Consider the following 18,564-nt stretch of genomic DNA (forward strand, 5'->3'; position numbering starts at 1 on the left):
TTCCTGCGAAAAATGGTTGGTTTGGGAAGTAAAAGTCACAGTAGGTTTAAGCTTTCATGAGGATGTAGCAAGCACAATGTGATTCTCTTCCAATCTATTATAGGGATCTTAAGGCTCAGTTTAGAAAGAGAACAAATACAAATATATACAGTACAAATACATACAAAATAATGCAAGATAAAAGGTTTTTTTTTCTAAGAAAGATAATGTATTAAATAAAAGGAGTGAATATAAGGTTTTGTGCTCTACAAATTTGTATTTGTACTCTTTCCAAACTGGGCCGAAAGTTTGAAAGGAGTACAAATACAAATATGTACAGTATAAATATATACAAAATAATAGAAAATACAAGATTTTGCACTCTATATATTTGTATTTATACTCTTTCCAAACTGAATATAAGGAAAAAACTATTTCAATTTTAAACAGAGTCAAACATAGGCTTGTTCATGGGTTGGGTTGGGTCGGTTTACTGATGTTTTTCCAACCGATCCGATTTAGTCGGGTTACCTGAAATTGAAATCGAAACCGACCTTGTGTTAAGCAAAACTGACCTAATTGATTTGAGTCGGTTTGGGTCGGTTTCGACTCTACTTAGTGGTGACTTAGTTGTTGTTCAAGTGTTCATTTCTGGCTCTACATTCCCAAAGGCAACTAGCATTTCCTTAATGTTTTATGACCCATCCATGGATCAAGTTGTGGAAGGAGCAGAGTTTGAGAGACAACTTAGTTAAGTAAGTTATAACTAGGATAGAGACAACTTAATTAAGTAGGAACTAAGTAGGTTCTAACTACTAATTAGGAACTAACTACCAAATCGGTTCAGTTTGGATCATTTTTGGTTTTTATACATGAAAACCAAAACCGAACCGAATCATCAATTTATGATTTTTTATAACCCGAAACCGACGGCCAACTCAGATTGGGTCGGACCGAGTTGGTCGGTTTGGGTCTTCTGAACAGCCCTAGTTAAACATCGAGCCATTAGATTGTGGCATGTTACTTCTTGACTCTTGAGAATGCTTTCTCTCAGCAACTTCGGAGTTAATAGCGTTTAGCCAGATTATCACTATCACCATCTTTTGATAATGTGGCAATTATAGGATAATTGTAACTAGCTGATGTTATATTCCTTTTGAAGCCTCATTTTTTTAGTGATATAGTAGGATTCTCGAGAAAAATGGATATGCACCCATCCCCAAATAGGATTTCTACATCCAATTTTGGAGCTACATATTCGAGCATCTACATTGCCTATATATCCCAATTAGTTGTCCGTTGATGCATGCCAATATTAACCAAGAATGTTCTATTTTAATCCTTCAAAAATGGGGAGTCCCTAAACTGCAGAAACATATACTGATATAGGCAGATATAGTGCCAATTGATAGCGTTAAAATTCTACCATGCAATTATTTGTAATCTTATGGACAGAAGAGCAAGATAGTCTCTTAGCCTCTTAAAAAAAAAGCTTTTTTTTTTCAGCTTTTAACTATGGTTAAATATAGGGTTTTTACATTTACCAAAAAACTGTGATTTTTACTGTATTTACCAAGTTGCAATTTTGCTTCCCTTTTTTACTCATTTTCTAAACACTTTATTGCATCAACTATCTTCAGGCAAATGTGTATCGCATATCTATTTTGTAATTTTGAGTATGTCATTGCTCAATAACATATAATGTGAACATCAAAGAACTACATATAATGAAACTCCGAATATTTTTTATTAAATTATAAACAAGCCACTAACATTACTAGATTCGCACTCTAACTACAATAATAGCATGACTTTCTTTAGTCTGGGCTTTTTTTTAAGGCCGAAAGGACAATTTGGCCCTTTAATTACTATAGAGTGAAAACTTTGTAAATAAGAGAAAATTGTAAATTGAATAATACAGTATAAGTAATTTATATTTTTAGTAAGAAAAAACATTTAATTTTGACTATTTAAAGTAAATTACACTATTCTCTCAAGTACCAAGCTCCTTGTAGAGAACCAAGATGTCCATCCTCATTCTTTTGAGCACTGGATAGACTTTCCTTCTTGCATCCACGAACCATACTTGACATTCACAAGCTCAGCAGCTGCGCGGGCACTAGCTGATGCACGCTCTGCAAAGGCAATAGCAGCTCTAGCTCTCTCCAAGATATCTGACGCTTGTGATTTTGACTCAGTTTTAATATCACTAGTTTGTCCATTCTTGTGATCCATAGCTGGTGGTGCCGTTCTATCAGGACTAATCATGGATACGCTGCTTTTGGATGGGGTGGAAGCTTGAATTTGTTCTTGAATCCCTTGATTCCTTTTTGCAGGCATGTTTGGACATCCCTCACTCATCGGTTTGGAGTTCAGAGAGCTTTGTCTAGTGGGCACACCAGAACCTGCAGCTCGAGCGCATAGCTGATTTGTCCCATCCTACATTCAAGACCAACAGGAATTTATTGAAAGCTGTGATAAATGCTAAATTGACCAATAAAATTATTTTTAACTTTATTATAGTTTGAGCCAATTGGCTTTTTAAATATATATTTTTAATTTTATTTGATTATTTTGAATATTTTAAAATTTGGTGCCTTGCTTCAGAAAGGCACATGCTTTGCCTTGCACCTTACGCTTTTGAAGCAAAGTGGGCGGCAAATGGAGCGCAGTTCCATTTGATTGTGGTATGCTGGGGAACTTGGAAAGAGAGAAGCATGAGAACCTTTGAAGACAAATACAGGCAGAAGCGGAAATTGGTAGGCCCGATCCTTTCTCAAAGGGAATTTAAACTTTAAAAGTTTAAAGACGTTAATAGGAGTGATCTTCAGTCAGATGCATGGGTTCTGTTGGAGTCTGAAAGGGGAATTTTGTAATGTATGTTTCACTTGTGTTACTTGTTTTTGTTTTGGCCAATGTATGTTAAGATGGTTATGGTGAAAACCCTTCACTGGCTATGTAGCATAACTTTTTTTTCTTTTAATTAAATTCTTTTCTTCTTTACTGTCAGATAAAACAATACCCGGTCTTCTTGAGGAAGTATAAAGAAAATTGGCCTTACATGTCTAAGGGAAAATCTATATTATGTGGAAGTATGGGTTAATACATATTTAGGGACCTATATGTAATGCCATATCCATAGGCATCTTGTACTTCAAATGTCCTAACACTATTTTGATTGTGAGGGCTTACAGCCCTAACTAACTCTCTTCTTCAAGATTCTCAATTCCTTACTCTTCTCTCCTCTTTTTCCCCTTTCTGATCTTATATCATCTTCAAATCTAAATAAGCTACTGGTGAGGAATATGGTATGCAACATCAACTACTACTCCAGAAAGTTTAAACCTTATGTATTCGATGAGAAGAAATGGAAATGTCAAAGATAGAGTTCCTAATTTGCATTTACTAAAAACAGTGTATCAGGGTTTGCAGTTACCACATTATGCTTGTAGTTCATGGGTTTAAATTTTCTCATCTTGGGGAACAAGGTTAGATTGGCAGTTTATTGCTTTTGGCTTTAACAATGCAAGTTTCCCTTGCCTCCTTTGTTTTCATTTTTTATTTTAAGTTTTGAGCTTGCCTATTTTTAATTGGTATTTTGAGGAGTCTTTAGCTGTGGGTGGTTGTTCTTGGGGGACTAAATTGTAGCCTTCTTTTTCCCTTTTTTTCTTGATTAAAACTCATATTTATCAAACAATGGCTAGTGTAATTGCAACAAAAAAAAAAAAAAACTGGTGTAAAATAGGCTTAGCCTCTGAAGATACAAATGGAAAATAAAACTGAATTTGAGAAGGAAAAGTACCAGCAGATCCTCATGTTTTTTACTGAACTCTATTTGGGTGCTAGAAGAATCCCATTCCAGATCGTACTCTTCAGCAATTTCTTTCAAAAGATTGAGCTTTACTTCTGCAGATGGAGCTCTAATTGAAAGTTTCTCAATTATCTGCAAAAAGATAGTATAATTGTGAAAGAAAGAAGAATCAGAATCATGATTGGGATATGCGTACTCCTACAAAGAACATAAAAACAGAACAAGCAATGCATGAAATCCAATTTACTTCACGATTGACGTTAGAATCAGGACGAAGTTCAGACGCAGATGAGACAAACTCCTTTCCATATTTTGTAGTGAACAAATTCCGTATTTGCAACAACTCTGGCAAATCTGAACACCTCGGAGCAGCAAAGATTATGCTTGCAATGGCTTCCTGCAATTCTGAAGGACACTCCCTGTCACATGTACAAAATGATCATGAAGATGCCAACACCAATAACTATATTTTAATTAAAAAAAAAAACAAACAAAAAAGAACTCCAAATAGTAGCTGCTTTATCAACTTTCAAGAATCTTCTTTAAATTTTATAGACTTCCCAGAAAAGATAGATAAAAACTAATAAATGGTCAAAGTTAGCAGCTGAAAAGGTATAGCCCAATATATAAATCGTTTGTACAAGAAGGAAACTGAATCATTGAGAAAGACAGTATGTTGGCCATGCTTCCTTGGAAATTTTAACACAGAAACCAATAGAATTTCCCCAAAGGAAATAACATTGATCCAGAGATGTTTTCATTTTATATTTCTGTACTGCAGTTTCAGCTATCAAATATGGAATTATATCCTGGGTAGAGTGAACTGGTGTTTTCCCCAATCCCTATGTTTGACTTTGGAAGGGTGGATTATCCCAAAGTCCTGTAGGAGTGAGAGGCTTGTATGATCCCAAAGGGCCCCTGTTGCTGCTGTTTGGATGATCTGTACAGAAATTCCAGAATCTTGAAAGCAAAAAGGTGCCCATAGAGGTAGTGCTAAGAAGAGTGAGAGGCTTGTATCAACAAGGTTGGCTATTCATAAGGATTTCCAGGGGGTTTGGGCTCAGGAGTTTTCCGATTTTTCATTGCTGTATAAGCTGTACTGATTTTTGTAAAGGCTTGTTACAGGGAACTTTTGGTGCCCTCTGTAGCACCTTGGCTGTAAAGGAGATATTGTAAATTTTTCTTTGAAAACAATACACTTGGATTTTCAAAAATATTAAATAAAATAAAACAAAGTGCATCCTAAGCTTTTGCTCATCTTTAAAACCAATAATACGTCAAGCATAAAACCATTATTAGATCCTCGACAAATTATTGTGACATTATAGCTTGATAGAAGGTTCTAGTCTCTAAGGTTTTAACAACATCGAGAATGTATCATGCATGTAATATTTAAAATGCCTATTAATCTTATGCACCTTCTATCTTCTAAACATTCAAAGACCAAGGACATGTTTGTATCCATATATTTTCTGAAACAACCTGGTTATAGGGGTGCAATTTGGGTGGGCTCAGGTTGGGCTTTTGACAAAATTTGAAGGGATGCAGCATGATGGCCTGAGCCTGAAGCAGTGTAAAATGCAAAATCAGGCCAACCCGAGTCGCACCCCTACCTGGTTATATACCACTACACAATCCTACAAATTTTGTCTGAATGATTTAGAAAATTTGAAGAGTCAATAATATTCTCTAAAGCAGAATTGCAGAAGTTAGATAAGGGTTTAGATGTGAACAACCGACCATGTGCAAGCCATCACACTAGTACATTGAATTCGAAATATATTACTGAATTCCTGAATTCTTCTTTCATCTCATGGTCATTGTTAACAAATTTCCCCATTTTATTTCCTTTGAGGCCACACTTAACTCTTTGATGTGGCTGCAAGAACCACCAACATGCCTCAAATTTATATAACAAGTACACAAACCAGTGCCTAACATAATGACTTCAATAGCACCAGATCACAAAATACATCCATATGGTTTACTCATGTCAACATGTGATAGAAGAGAATCTAGAGTAATTTAGTTCATGTCAGAACCCATATAAAAAGGAATCACTTAGAATAGTATGGTGCACTTAAAAATGCATATAAATGTGTTGAGATTAAGAAACCTATCTACTTGTCTGTAGTAGGGGTAACCAAAAAAAACCAAAAAAACAAGCCGACCGAAACCGAACCGAAAAATCGGTTAACCGAAACAGTCGGTTCAGTTTCAGTTCAATATTCTTAAAAAACCGATAGTTTCGGTTAACCATTTAAAAAAATCAGCAGTTAACCAAACCGACTGATATATACAGTAATATATATTTATATAAATAATATAATATTATATAATATGTTTTAGTTTTTCTGAAAATCGAATAAGAGTTCGGTTTATTCGGCGCCTACTGATTTTTTTTTTTTTAAATTGACAGTCTAAGAGACTTTCAGCCTTAAAAGGTTCAATTTTCAATTTTTTTTTGAAATTTGAACCTTTCAATTGAAAGTTCGGCAGTCTGCCTCTGCCAGAGTGCCAGACTGGCAGTCTCCATCGATTGATTTTCTCTTTTGTCTTTTCCCCAAACTGCCAGAGTGCCAGTTTTCTCTTTTGTCTCTCTCACTCTCTGTCTCTCAGCTTTCTCTTTTCTCTTCTTCGATTCAGGACTCTAACTCTTTGTATTCCTCACTCCAAACGGCCACGCAGCCCGCACCAAACACCAACACAGCAGCACCAAGTGGCAACGTCGGTCGCTGCCTGGCCGGCAAGCAAGCACCAACGGTCCAATGCCATCTCTTCTCTCTCTCACCTCTCCTCTCTGCGCCTTCGCCAGGCACCAGCCATGCCACCTCTCAAGCTCTCACTTCAGGCAACACTCGACAGCAACCACCGACAGTTTTAGTTATTTTTTTATTTTAAGTGCATAAAAAAACCGAAAAACCGAACAGCAGTTAACCGATTGCATCAGTTCAATTTCGGTTTGGATATTTAAAAAACCAATCAGATCGGTTTGGTTTGAAAAAATACCCCATGGTTCAGTTAACCGAACCGTGAGCACTCCTAGTCTGTAGGGGTAAATTGGAACTCTTTATGTTAAAGGTGCAGACTTATAATTACAAAAATGTTGCAATGAAGTATATCTTTTGGGAGAGGGCATCGATTATTTCAACTTTCACTTGTTCTCCTAAGCACTTGTTTCCATCCTTCTCCCTTTTTCACTGTCCAAGGTCAAGGAGATACTGCAGCTATGGCACTGCCAATAGAAGTCTCACCTAGGCTATATCAGCATAGGCCAACAACAACAAGACTCCATGTAATCAGGCCAGAACATGTGGAGGTTAATAATATTTCTGATATTTATAGTGTTTACTCCCATATTTATGATGAATCAATGACCTACAACAGTGATTTCTTATGAAAAGCTGAGAAACTTGAGTTTGTAATATTATATTGCTGAAATATAAGAGGAAAATACATAAAATAGCTAGCCTGACATAGCTAATAACGCATAGCAAATAGCATACTGCATATCCCAACAAGAAATTACCCAGTTATACGTGTCTACCCCTTAAGACAGACCCCAATAAAAGTCATCCCAATTGGCTCCTTTCCTAGCTGATAAATCTGATTAGCGATTTACAGATCTTTGAATCCAGTTGAAAAAGTAACTCCACTAGCTTGAAATTATCATACACTGCCGGTCCCCAGTAAGTAGAGGAACAGAATTGTGTCAGGTAGGCAGCCAGAAAAAAGATTTTTTTGATAAATACTGAAATTTTATTAGATCATAAAAAGGTTTGAGAATGAAAGCTCATACAACCCTTGGGGAGGCGCGAGTTGCAGCACGCCTCCCCCAACAAATTACAAGGAGAAAAACAACACAAATCACAATTGAGCCCAGAAAAGATCTTTCCTTTTTGCCCCTTGCTTGGCTAACACATCCACCAAAGCATTTGCTGAACTCCCCACCCACTGTATAGAAGTAGACATATTCCATGTCAGCCATTTGAACTTCTTGATTTCATTTTTGTAGCACCAAGCAGCGCTCTGGGGGTTATTCAGCCAGTTGCAAAAAGAACCCCTTATACAGCGGCTAGTAATTCTGCTTTAACAGAATATCCATGTCCTAGAGAACCCAAGTACAGAAGGACTACCTCTCCATTCTGATTTCTCAACACTTCCCCCATTCCAAAAGGTCCTGGGTTGCTTAGGCTGCTCCCATCAAAGTTCAGCTTCACAGATCCTGCAGACGGGGAATCCACCTCACAGCTACCCTGATCTTAGTGGAGGAACAACTTGCTACTATCAACCAGTTTCTCCAAAGATCACTAAAGGAGAATTGCTGAAAGAGCTCCATGGTTTTTAGCCAGTGCATTTCCCTATTCAGAACACAACCCTTCAAATCTAGGCTGCTCCTCTCCTTGGAAGATTCTTGTGTTTCTTTCCTCCCATAAGGTCAAAAGAAAAGCTGCCTAAGCACATCTCCACACTACTGCCCCTCTTTTTTCAGGCCAAGAGAAGGTACAATGGTGAAAAATCATGTGTACATCTGCCGGTAGATTCCAACTACATCCAAACAACAAACAATGGGAGGAGCCAAACCCATAACTCTTCTGAGAACAAACAAGAAATCAACAAGTGATAGCAATCCTCCCCATGAGCTCTACAGAGAACACACCAATTGGGAAAAATACACAAGCGAGGTCTTCTCTTTTGTAGGTTATCTAAAGTATTTAATTTCCCAAGATGCACTTCCTAACGAAAAGCCATGGTCTTTGGAGGAATCAGCCTACACCAAACTTCCTTGAAAGGGAACAACTGATGACCAGAAAAAAAGGTAAAGAGACTTCAAATAAGAGGCGCAAGTGAAGGTCCCTTTGGGCCTCAAAGCCCACACCCTCTTATCTGACTCAGTTGAGTCCAAACAAACCAAATTGAGGAGGGAGAGCAAATCAGACAAAGAATCAATTTCATTATCCCTTAACCCTCTACAAAAGCCAAAATCCCAATTCAAAGCCAAAGTTCCCGATGTTGAAACAAATTTTGAGACCCATTCATTTTTATAAAGAGAGATAGAGTATAACAAAGGGAAAAGGTCTTTTACGGGATTATTTCCCACCCAAACATCCTCCTATACCGGACAAAGTTTCCAAAACAAACCTCATACCTAATATACCTGAGAAACTAAGGAAGAGTGTTGTGAATGGCCAAGGTGCTGCCAAATTAGCCCATCTTGATACACCAGCATCCCACCCATTCTCTGAATTGTCAATGGATACTTCCGATCACCTCATGCCATAACCTCTCTCTCTCTCTCTCTCCAAAGGCCAACACCAAAGCCATTTTCATAGCAATACTAAATTTTTTTGGACCACCCTTGCTATGCTCAATCCGCCCTCCTCTTTGCTTCTGCACACAACTTCCCCACCTAACCAAAAGATCCTTTTTGTCTTGTCCCAGTTCCCACAGGGAATCTCTCATTAGTTTCTCCAGCTTCTTTGCTTCCCTAGGTGGTACTCTAAATACAGACAAGAAGTGGGTAAGTTCACCAAAGTAGCCTTTATTAAAGTGATCCTACCTCCTAGGGAGATGTAATTCTTTTTCCATGAGGCTAGTCTCTTCTCAAACTTTTCCACCACCGGAGTCCAAGAGTTACTCTTCTTAGGATTTGCCCCTAACGGAAGCCCTAAGTAGGACATAGGCCAAGAAGAGATGGAGCAATCAAGACATTCTGCAATAACCTCAATCTCCCTCACCTCCAAGTTGATAACCGCCATGCAGCTTTTTTCCAAATTTATTCAGGTTGGAGATCCTCTCAAAACCTTTTTATTAGGTCTTTCAAGTTTGCCAACTTCTCACTACTACCCCCCTCACAAAAATCACCAGGTCATCCGCAAACTGGAGATGGGAGACTGAGACTTGATTCCTTCCCTATCAGCCTTGGTAATGCTTCTACTGAATACATTGGCTACTAGAGTAAAGAGGAATGGTGAAAGTGGGTCCACTTGCCTTAGGCCCTTGCAAGCTGGAAAGAAGTCCTTTACCATACCATTGACCAAAATTGAGTAGTGACATGAATTGATACACCCAAACATCCATTTACACCACTTATCCCCAAACACACAATTTCTCAATACCTCAATTAGGAACTGCCAATCCACCAAATCATATGCCTTTTCAAGGTCCGATTTACAAACAAAACCCCTTTGTTTAGTTCTTTTCATCTCCTCAACACATTCATTCGCAATTAGGATTTGGTTTGTTATTTGTTGCCCATGAATGAAAGCCCCTTGGGCTTAGATAATAATAGAGGGGAGAACTTCTTTAATCCTCAAGGAAAGAACTTCCGCTAGGATTTTTGTAAACATTTCTCATCAAACTAATCGGCCTGAAATCTTTAGGGTGGTTAGTATCAGTTTTCTTAAGAATAAGAGCTAAGAAAGTGTCATTAACTCCAGGGCTTACTATGTGGTTATCTGCAAATTCCTTAAAAACATCACACAAGTCATCTTTCAGCACCTCCCAGCAATCTTGGTAGACCTGTCCATTAAATAGACTGCTTGCTTTATCTCTTTTTCCTCAAAACCCCTTTTCCAACCACCTTACCCTTTCATCATCCAGCCTTGGCCAATCCAATCCTTCGCTACTAATCTCATTCAAATGCCTTATAAAAATTGATTTGAAGTGATACACAAAGATCCTAGCTGTGTCAACCTGGTTGGTTATCACCTCCTCATCTAACTCTAACTTAGTCACAAAATTCTTCCTCCTTCCATTTGCCAAGTCATGAAAAAATCTAGTATTCCCGTCACCCTCTTTTTTTATCAGTAACAAAAATTTTATTAATAAAAATTTCTGCCTCTAGCTGACCTCCTTTCTCAGGAGCACCTCTTCAAGATCCCTTTCTAGTAGTTTTCTCATTTCTCTATCATTTTCAGACAATATAATTTGGGATTCCTTCTCATCCAAACCTTCTATCTGAGTGATCAAACTCATCTTTTGTTCCTCCAATCTCCCAAAGTGATCCCTATTCCACTCTTTAATCTTAGTTCTTAATCTATTTAGTTTCTTGTGGAATCTTACCCTCTTCCAGTTTACCCCCACCACTCTTTCACCTTATTCACAAAATCTGGGTGGGTTAGCCACATATTTTCAAACCTAAAAGGTCTAGGTCCGGCGACAAAGGATTCTGATCCTAATTTGATAGGACAATGATCAGAGGTAGCCCTAGGCAAACTGGCAAAGCTTTAGCTACCAACGATCCCCAAGGCCTCTCCCAAGCGGTGTTGAAGGCATCTCCTGTCTGTGCCAGTAAAAAGCCTTTTGCTAAACCCTTATGAACAAGAATCCCCAATCATTATTTTAAGATCATGTTAGGGCATTCCATAAAGCAATATGCAGCATTTTAATACAGGCATAGTGACTTAAGGGCAGGCCTGAAAGAATATGTCACGGGCTGTGATGGTGATAATGATTAAAGATCTTTTTTTTTCAGAAAACATTATGTACATTGTATTAAAATCAAAATATGAATGGTCCTCTGTACATGTATATTCCATTTTTTAAGGGCCCCAAAAAAGTCCACCCCGAAAAAAGAAGCAGAAAAACATCATCATTATATACATCATGTATAGACAACCAGTTTCTAAGTTCCTTAACTGCAAAATTAATCACTCTAGCTTCAGTGGTTGACTTCTGCTCAAAAGTTCTATTTTTCCTCTCAAATAGATGACCCACAATACTGCAATTGGAATAACTGGACCAACAGTATTTTGTTTTCTCGGACATTCCTAAAACCTGCCATTCTTCTAAAAGTACTTTCACTGAGCTTGGAAAGCACCATTTTTACATTTGAAGATCATAATTTAACCACAGATGAAGCCCTAGATAGAGTGAAATGGTGAAACAGGATACATGTAGCCAATCACATAAAATTGGGATAAGTCTTTGTTGAGCTGAGTGAGGTTGTGGATGCAACTAAGTGAAGTTTTCAAGCTACATGCCAAAGATCTTGCTTCCTGCTCCCCTTTACCAGTCATCCATCCTAATTATAACTTGGGGATCCCCTTGAATTTCTAGTCTCTCTTATCCCCTGATGCAGAGACAGTGAATATGAAAAGGGAAGTAAACCATTATTTTCCCTAGGTCTGCATAGACCTCCAATTCATGTTAACCCAACTTAACACTAGGGACCTTAAAGTTCCACCAACAAATTCAACCCCTGTAAGTTTCAGTTGAACCCAAATTCCATGAGCTTAGAACCATTCCAGCAGTTCTAACAATTTATTATTCAACACAAGTGAGTTCCATATGCTGATTAAAATTCTCTCAATCAAATTAAAGATTTGATTGCATCTTAAAAATTTGAAAGATAATGAAAATATTTTTTTAATATTTATTTAGATTTAAATGTTTTTTATTTTAGCAAATATTTCATGTTTAGTTGCACTTGTTAGGAAAATAAATAGCTTGTAGATCTCAAAGAAATGTGGTGTAATCTATAAATATCCTTGTAAATATTCTTTTGAGATGATGAATGGAAGTTGAGTTAGTTCTAAAACTTTTTTGGTTTGGTGCTAACCTATGTTAACTGGATATAGCAAGGACACAGCTGGATATGGTATCAGATACGAAATTTACACTAAATTTTGAAATATCCAATATGATACAGCACCTATGTGGGTATTAATTATAGGTGCTCCAAGCTCTCTGAAAGTGCTGACTCCATCAGTGGGTGCTGACTTAAAGAAAAATCACCAGTGCTGACTCCAGTAGCCTTATCTATTTTTTATTTTGATGATTTTGGAAAAACTTGTTAATAAAAGTAAAAGATTTATATACAGACTGTTATACTCAATACATCTCTAGAGAACATAGCCCCTGCTATCTCTCCCCACTACATTTATTTAGAACTGAGCCCCAAAAGCACTTCCCTCCTCTTCCCTTTTTCTTTCTTCTCTTCTCTTTCTCTCTTTTTTCTTTCCCTTCCCTTTCTTTTCCTTTCCTTTCCTTTCCTTTCCTTTCCTTTCCTTTCCTTCTTTTTTCTTTTTTCTCTCTTTCTTTTTTTTTTTCCATCTTTTTATATGAGGTGTGTGAGGCGCATGATGCATACACCAATATGCCTATAGAAAAAGTGTATGAATGTACACCTCAAGGCATTTTGGGGGTGCCTCGTCAAGAAGAGGAAGAAGGACCTCATTTTTCTTTATTTTTAATAAAAATCTTTTGTATTAAGAAGAATAAAGATGCATGACACTAGCTGAAAGGGGGGGTCTCCCCTTTTCTTTTCTTTATTTTCTTTCTTTTCTTCTCTTTCTTTCTTTTTCTTTCCCTTTTCAATCATTTCCTTTTTTTTCTTTTTTTTTCTCTTTTTATATGAGGTGTGCATGAGGTGCATGAGGTGTATGCTAGTATGCCTCTAGCACGCCTCATGAAAAAGGTGTATGAGGCATATGCCTCAAGTGCTCAGAGGTGTCAACACCTCAGGGCATTTTGGCGGTGCCTCACCTGGAGGCCCCATGCATTTTAAAACACTGCTTCACACTTAACTCCCTTCTTGCTTCCCTTTTTTTGGACTCTAGTAACAAGTCTCCTTTTAACAATATTTAATCCAAAATTGGCTGTCATTGCCCTTTTCATTCCAATCCACCACAATTAGTTATTGTTTGGGTGGTCCTTGCATCGGATTGCTAACCTTTCTTAGAGTATAACTTGCTGGTTAATATGTACACTCATGTACCTTGCTGTCTCTGCTCCCATTATATTTATAGCTTATAACTTTCCAAGTGCATAGACATTTAAGTATCTTGCCACTTTTTTAGAGTATAACTTACGTGTGGCATTCTTCAGGTGCCTAGAAGTTTAGAAGGTATCAAGAAAGTCAGAGAGGTTTAACATGATGGTGCTGTAATAGCGTGCCAAAAGGCATGAAGAAAACTACCACTCTGGATCAGGTAGGCACAAATCTGGTGTTTATTCCTCAACTTAGTGGGCTACAGCTGGGTGTTTCCTGAGAAGGTTCTGGATCTTCTACGACAGTGGCATGGCAATGAGTAAGGAAGAAGAGGTAAACTCTACTGAAGCACAGTGACACATGCAGTGTTGTGGAGCGTTTGGGAAGAAAGAAATAACAGGACCTTTGAGTGGTTTAACTCAAATTCTGATGTTTTATGCAACATCTGGGCTCTTAATTCTGATGTTTTTAAAGGTTTTTCTTTAAATGATCTTCAAAGAAATTTAGAAGTACTCTACTCCTCTCCTTGGAGTGGTTTAACTCAAAGACTTTGTATTAGGGAGGAGGGACTGACAATTCTAAGCTTTGATGACAGTGTTCAAGGATCCACAGGACAAGTGAGAATTGGAGTAATCAATGGGAGAGGGGGGAACATCTGTTGTGCTTTTAGTGGTCCTATTGGGAGGAGTAATCCGTGAGAGAGGGGGCAACATCTGTTGTCTTTTAGTGGTCCTATTGGGAGGGCTGATGCTACTAAGGCAGAGATCTTGGCTACTCTCAGAGGTCTTCGTTATGATAAAATGTTAGATCTGTCCTTTTCTAACCATCCAAGGTGATTCTGCAAATACGGTAAATTGGCTAAGGGAGGACGGAGGGCTTTGGAGGGTTGCACATCTGCTGACTGAGGCTAGAGATATTTTGGAGTTTGGACTCATTGAATGTGAAGCTGGTTTGGATTCCTAGGGACCTAAACACAGTAGCTGACAGCCTAGCCAAATCTGGAGCTCATAAAGAATTTATGTTTCGTGATACATCTTTGACTGTGTAACTCTGTTTCTGCCTCTTAATACATCTTCTCGTATACCTGTTTTTTGAATAAAATTCTCAGTTAACTTTTCTCAAAAAAACAAATCCATGTGATCAGGGAACTTTACCTTTGACTTTCAAGAATTGGAACGCGTGCAAGAACAAATTCACAGAACAGCTCTAAGATCTCGTATGCAGCCCATATGTTCTGTTCCCGTATGACATGCTCCACCTAACAAATATACATGAACGTTAAGAAATAAAACTATAAGAATACCAATAAGAATAGCCAATCGGGGGATGCTAAATAACTAAACTTTATACTGATACCCGGATTCGAGCTATGGCTTCTTGTCCAGTCTGGAGAAATTGTGCTATCTCCTTGCGCATCTGTTTCAGTTGTACATCTCTCTTGTTTTGCAGCAGTTTGATACGTGATATAGCCAAGTTTAAGCATGTTTTGCTATAACAAGAACAATGGACCTCAGAATTTCATATTTACATATAAGAAGAAGAGGGAAATTCAACTACTAGAAAAAACACTGGTACCATTCGTACAAACAAAACAACGACAGAACCGGGAAAAATATTGAGTCTGGACAGAAGATTGACAGTTCAATAAAACCCACTTGCCAAAATCCATAAACGAATAACTGGAATCTATATAAGGTTGAATAGAAACGATGAGAGCAGCAACACAGTTGCTATATCTATATGGAGGTCCGAACTTGGTGCACAAGTTGACCACCAAAAATAGAGAAATATAATGAAGAGACAAACTTTATGAATCCCCAAACCAAAATAAATCATTAACATGTCAAAAGACAACTATCCCAATTGAGCTGAAGGGATCTGCCCTAACAATTGAGCTGGGGGTTGGGTGGGTGGGGGGCAACAATAAGGGAATTGAAAAAAAAAAGTAAAGAAAAGAAAAACAAAGCAAATCAACGAGATGAGTCAAAACCGAAGAATATAAGAGGTGCAGAAGGATCTCAACTAACCATTTTGCGCCAAGAAGGCCTCTGTTGAAGAGTTGATTTAGGAGTGACATCGCCCTAACGGAGAATACTGAATACGGACCCTCTCGATGCTTTTATTATTTAGATATTTCTCCCTCCTCCGTGGGGACATCGGAAAAGTTACTTCTCGGCTACATCCACTTCGATTACGCTCCACTATGATCATGCAAGGGCACAGAGGCTGTGTAGGAGTTGGGAAGTGCGTTCCTCTGTGTTTGATTTGACAGAAAATAAGAGTGAAACAGAAATTTATTTTCTATCAAACCAAACACAGCACAGTGGTTTTGATTGGAATTATGGACTCAATGCTGTATTTGGTTCCAGTGCAAATTTATTTGCATTAGTACAAATGCACGGGCGTGCAAATGTAAAAAATGCAAATTCTTGTTTAATTTTGTTTTAGATTTTACTTTATTCTGTTTCATGTCTTAACTTGTACTATAATCAAACAAAATAAGTTAAAATTTAAAACAAAAATATGTCAAAATTTATACTCAAATAATTTGCATTGCCATGGTTTTGCGGGCAAATTTTTGCATTGCAATCAAACACAGCGCAATGGAGTAATGAAGAATTAAACTGTGGATGAGTCACCCGTGGTCTCACATGGCTGATCAAACCGTTGACATGGAAGAATTTAAGTAGGGTGTAAGTCGGGCGAATTGGGTTGGATTTAGGGTTGTTGGGTTTTGAAAGGGGGAAAGTTAGTCAATGGGAATCCTATTAGTCAAAGAAATCCATGTTCTTTTTTTTTTTTAGATTTATGTGATGTCTATGGAAATTTTATTTTCCATGGGTATAATTTACCGGTAAGTAATTCACATCTCTCAAGTGAATAATTAACTTTTTCACAAGGGCAAGTTGCTAATACTTGAATGGGACAAAATTGACTTTTTCTAATAATGGCATTTTATGGCTAAAATGGTCTTTTTAAATAATGGCATTTTACCTCGGAAGTTCGGCTCAACTAAAAGCTAGTATGTCCGAGTTCAACAAGATATGTTTCATATAAAAATAAAAATAAATATATATATATGCATAAAAAAATAAGCTCAGCTTGACTCAAGCTTGACTTTGAGCCAAGTTTCCTATAAAAATAAAAAATTATACATATAAAAGATCTTTTTTATTTTACATATAAAAATTAATAACTATAAAATTTAATTATTATTAAGGGTTCGACTATGATATAAAAAAGATATGATATCCGAAATTTTTTTTACCAATTAGCTGGTATCATAAACATGGCAGCCAATCAAGAGTTATTTATCAAAATTCATGGTGGGTTTTGTTTGGTTTAAATTGAGCCAAATCGAGCTTTTCACAAGCCAAGCTCAAATAGCTTGTGAAAAGCTCGATTCATGTCCACCTATAGCCCGAACTGTCCAACCTGAGCCCAACCCAAACTTAAATTTGATGCACTGAGATTGGGCTCAAGCTCGGGTTGGTGAATCAACCCACACTAAAATTTGATAAAAATGTATAAATATATGTGATGGTGCGCAATCCGGTCGGTCTTAGCTGTCAACAACCTTGCCTCTGACTGGAGCAACAGGGGCCTGAAACGGAGAAGAAGGTGAAGAATCTCTGGGGAGGAACCTAGTGAGATTGCTCTGAAGCTCCAGTTAGTGTTTCTTCAAAGGCAAGATAAAACCAGATGGCGCAAAAGTTCACATACCTTGTTCTCGGGGGGTAGAGAGCCTTTTATAACCACTTCGCGCACTCACTCCTAAGCTTTTGTCAGGTCGGGTATGATTACCTCTGCGCTTCTACCAGTTCGGGTGTCATCACCTTTGCTGAGGAAGAACCGCCACTACTCTCTTTGTCGGAGCCATCTCTATAACTGGAGATGGCGGTGGTAGGTGGCCGTTGAAGTGCGGCTGTCAAGCGTCAGATCCCAAGTTAGTCAGGTGCGCCGCTCCTGGATACAGACTCCTTCAATGCCAGGTATGGTGCGGTTGTTCAGTTCAGCGTCCTGGGGACGAAGTGCTGGAGTGGTGTGCGAGGTGAAGTCTTGAGTTTGGATAGAGGTGTGGCCCGAACCGCCATGGGGTGGGCCAGTTCGGGTTGTTGCCCTTTGTGTTTGTAAGGCTCGGGGTCTAAGGGAAAGCTTGGGCTCCTTACGGCGAGTTTGGGCTCCTTGTAGGGAGTTCGGACTGTTAGTTCCTCCTTTTGGAGCTCGCACCTTGGGCGTACTGTTGTGCCGAGCTATCGCCTTTGCCACGTGTTGAGTGGTTATGAGGTTGGGCCAAATCTTCTTCATCAATTGCCCCCCAATCCTCGCGCAAAGGGACTTGCCTTGGCGCGGGGAGTTCGCGAGGTGGCGGGTGGATTTGTCCTATACTTCGAACTGGTTTTGACTGATAGCGCGAAGTGCACATTCGTTAGGATTTTTCTGGGTTCCTCGAGCGCCAAAAAGTCGAAAAACACGCCATTCTGTCTATAAATGCTGACAAACGTGAATGCTGACAGACGTGACAACGCACGCTTATTTCAAAATTCAAAAAGCGCACCGCTGGGAGACGTGACAGCGGGCGTCTTTTCAAATTTGAAAAAACCGCGCCGCTACCGCCTTTAATGCGAGGAGACATGCGTTGGCACTCTTTCAGTTTCAAAAGACGTGCGGCCAGTCACGTCTCGGTCTCAGGAGACGTGCGGCCAGCGTGACTGCGGACCATTGGATTTGCTTTGATCAGAACTGTTGATTTTCGTTTACTGTGGGTATAAATAGTGGGGGACCCCAATCGCTGTCATTCTCCTATGTTTTGCTTCTTGAGCTCGCTTCCAAGTTTCAGCTCGCGTTCACGTTCCCGTAATCCGTTTGCTTTTTTCTGGGTGAGTACTTTTCTAGAATCCTTCTTCTCCTTCCGATGTCTAGCTCGGATAGCTCAGACAGTTCTTCAAGGGGGTCAGATGCAGGTTCTACGAACCGAGTTGCATCCCCCGACAGTCCTAGTGAACCCGAGGTAAAACTCGAGGAAGAGAGGCTGAGTCGCCTCGAGTAGTTTGGCGTC

The 18,564-nt window shown here is 38.6% G+C and overlaps 1 protein-coding gene across 1 annotated transcript; it reads right to left on the bottom strand.

Annotated features, from left to right (window-relative positions):
* Positions 1-1,704: 1,704 nt before the first annotated feature.
* LOC148854843 (Regulator of Vps4 activity in the MVB pathway protein) lies at positions 1,705-15,857 on the bottom strand. The gene is made up of 6 exons (XM_088984659.1): positions 15,533-15,857; positions 14,862-14,994; positions 14,660-14,763; positions 4,038-4,209; positions 3,782-3,922; positions 1,705-2,418 (listed from the first exon to the last, which is right to left on the bottom strand). The coding sequence occupies exons 1-6, from the start codon at positions 15,580-15,582 to the stop codon at positions 2,014-2,016; spliced, it is 1,005 nt and encodes a 334-aa protein (XP_088840785.1). The 5' UTR covers positions 15,583-15,857; the 3' UTR covers positions 1,705-2,013.
* Between the last annotated feature and the right edge of the window lie 2,707 nt (positions 15,858-18,564).

This window comes from Nelumbo lutea, chromosome 4 (genome assembly GCF_056320005.1).
Source record: "Nelumbo lutea isolate HS-2025 chromosome 4, American lotus-T2T, whole genome shotgun sequence".
NCBI classification, from domain to species: domain Eukaryota; kingdom Viridiplantae; phylum Streptophyta; class Magnoliopsida; order Proteales; family Nelumbonaceae; genus Nelumbo; species Nelumbo lutea.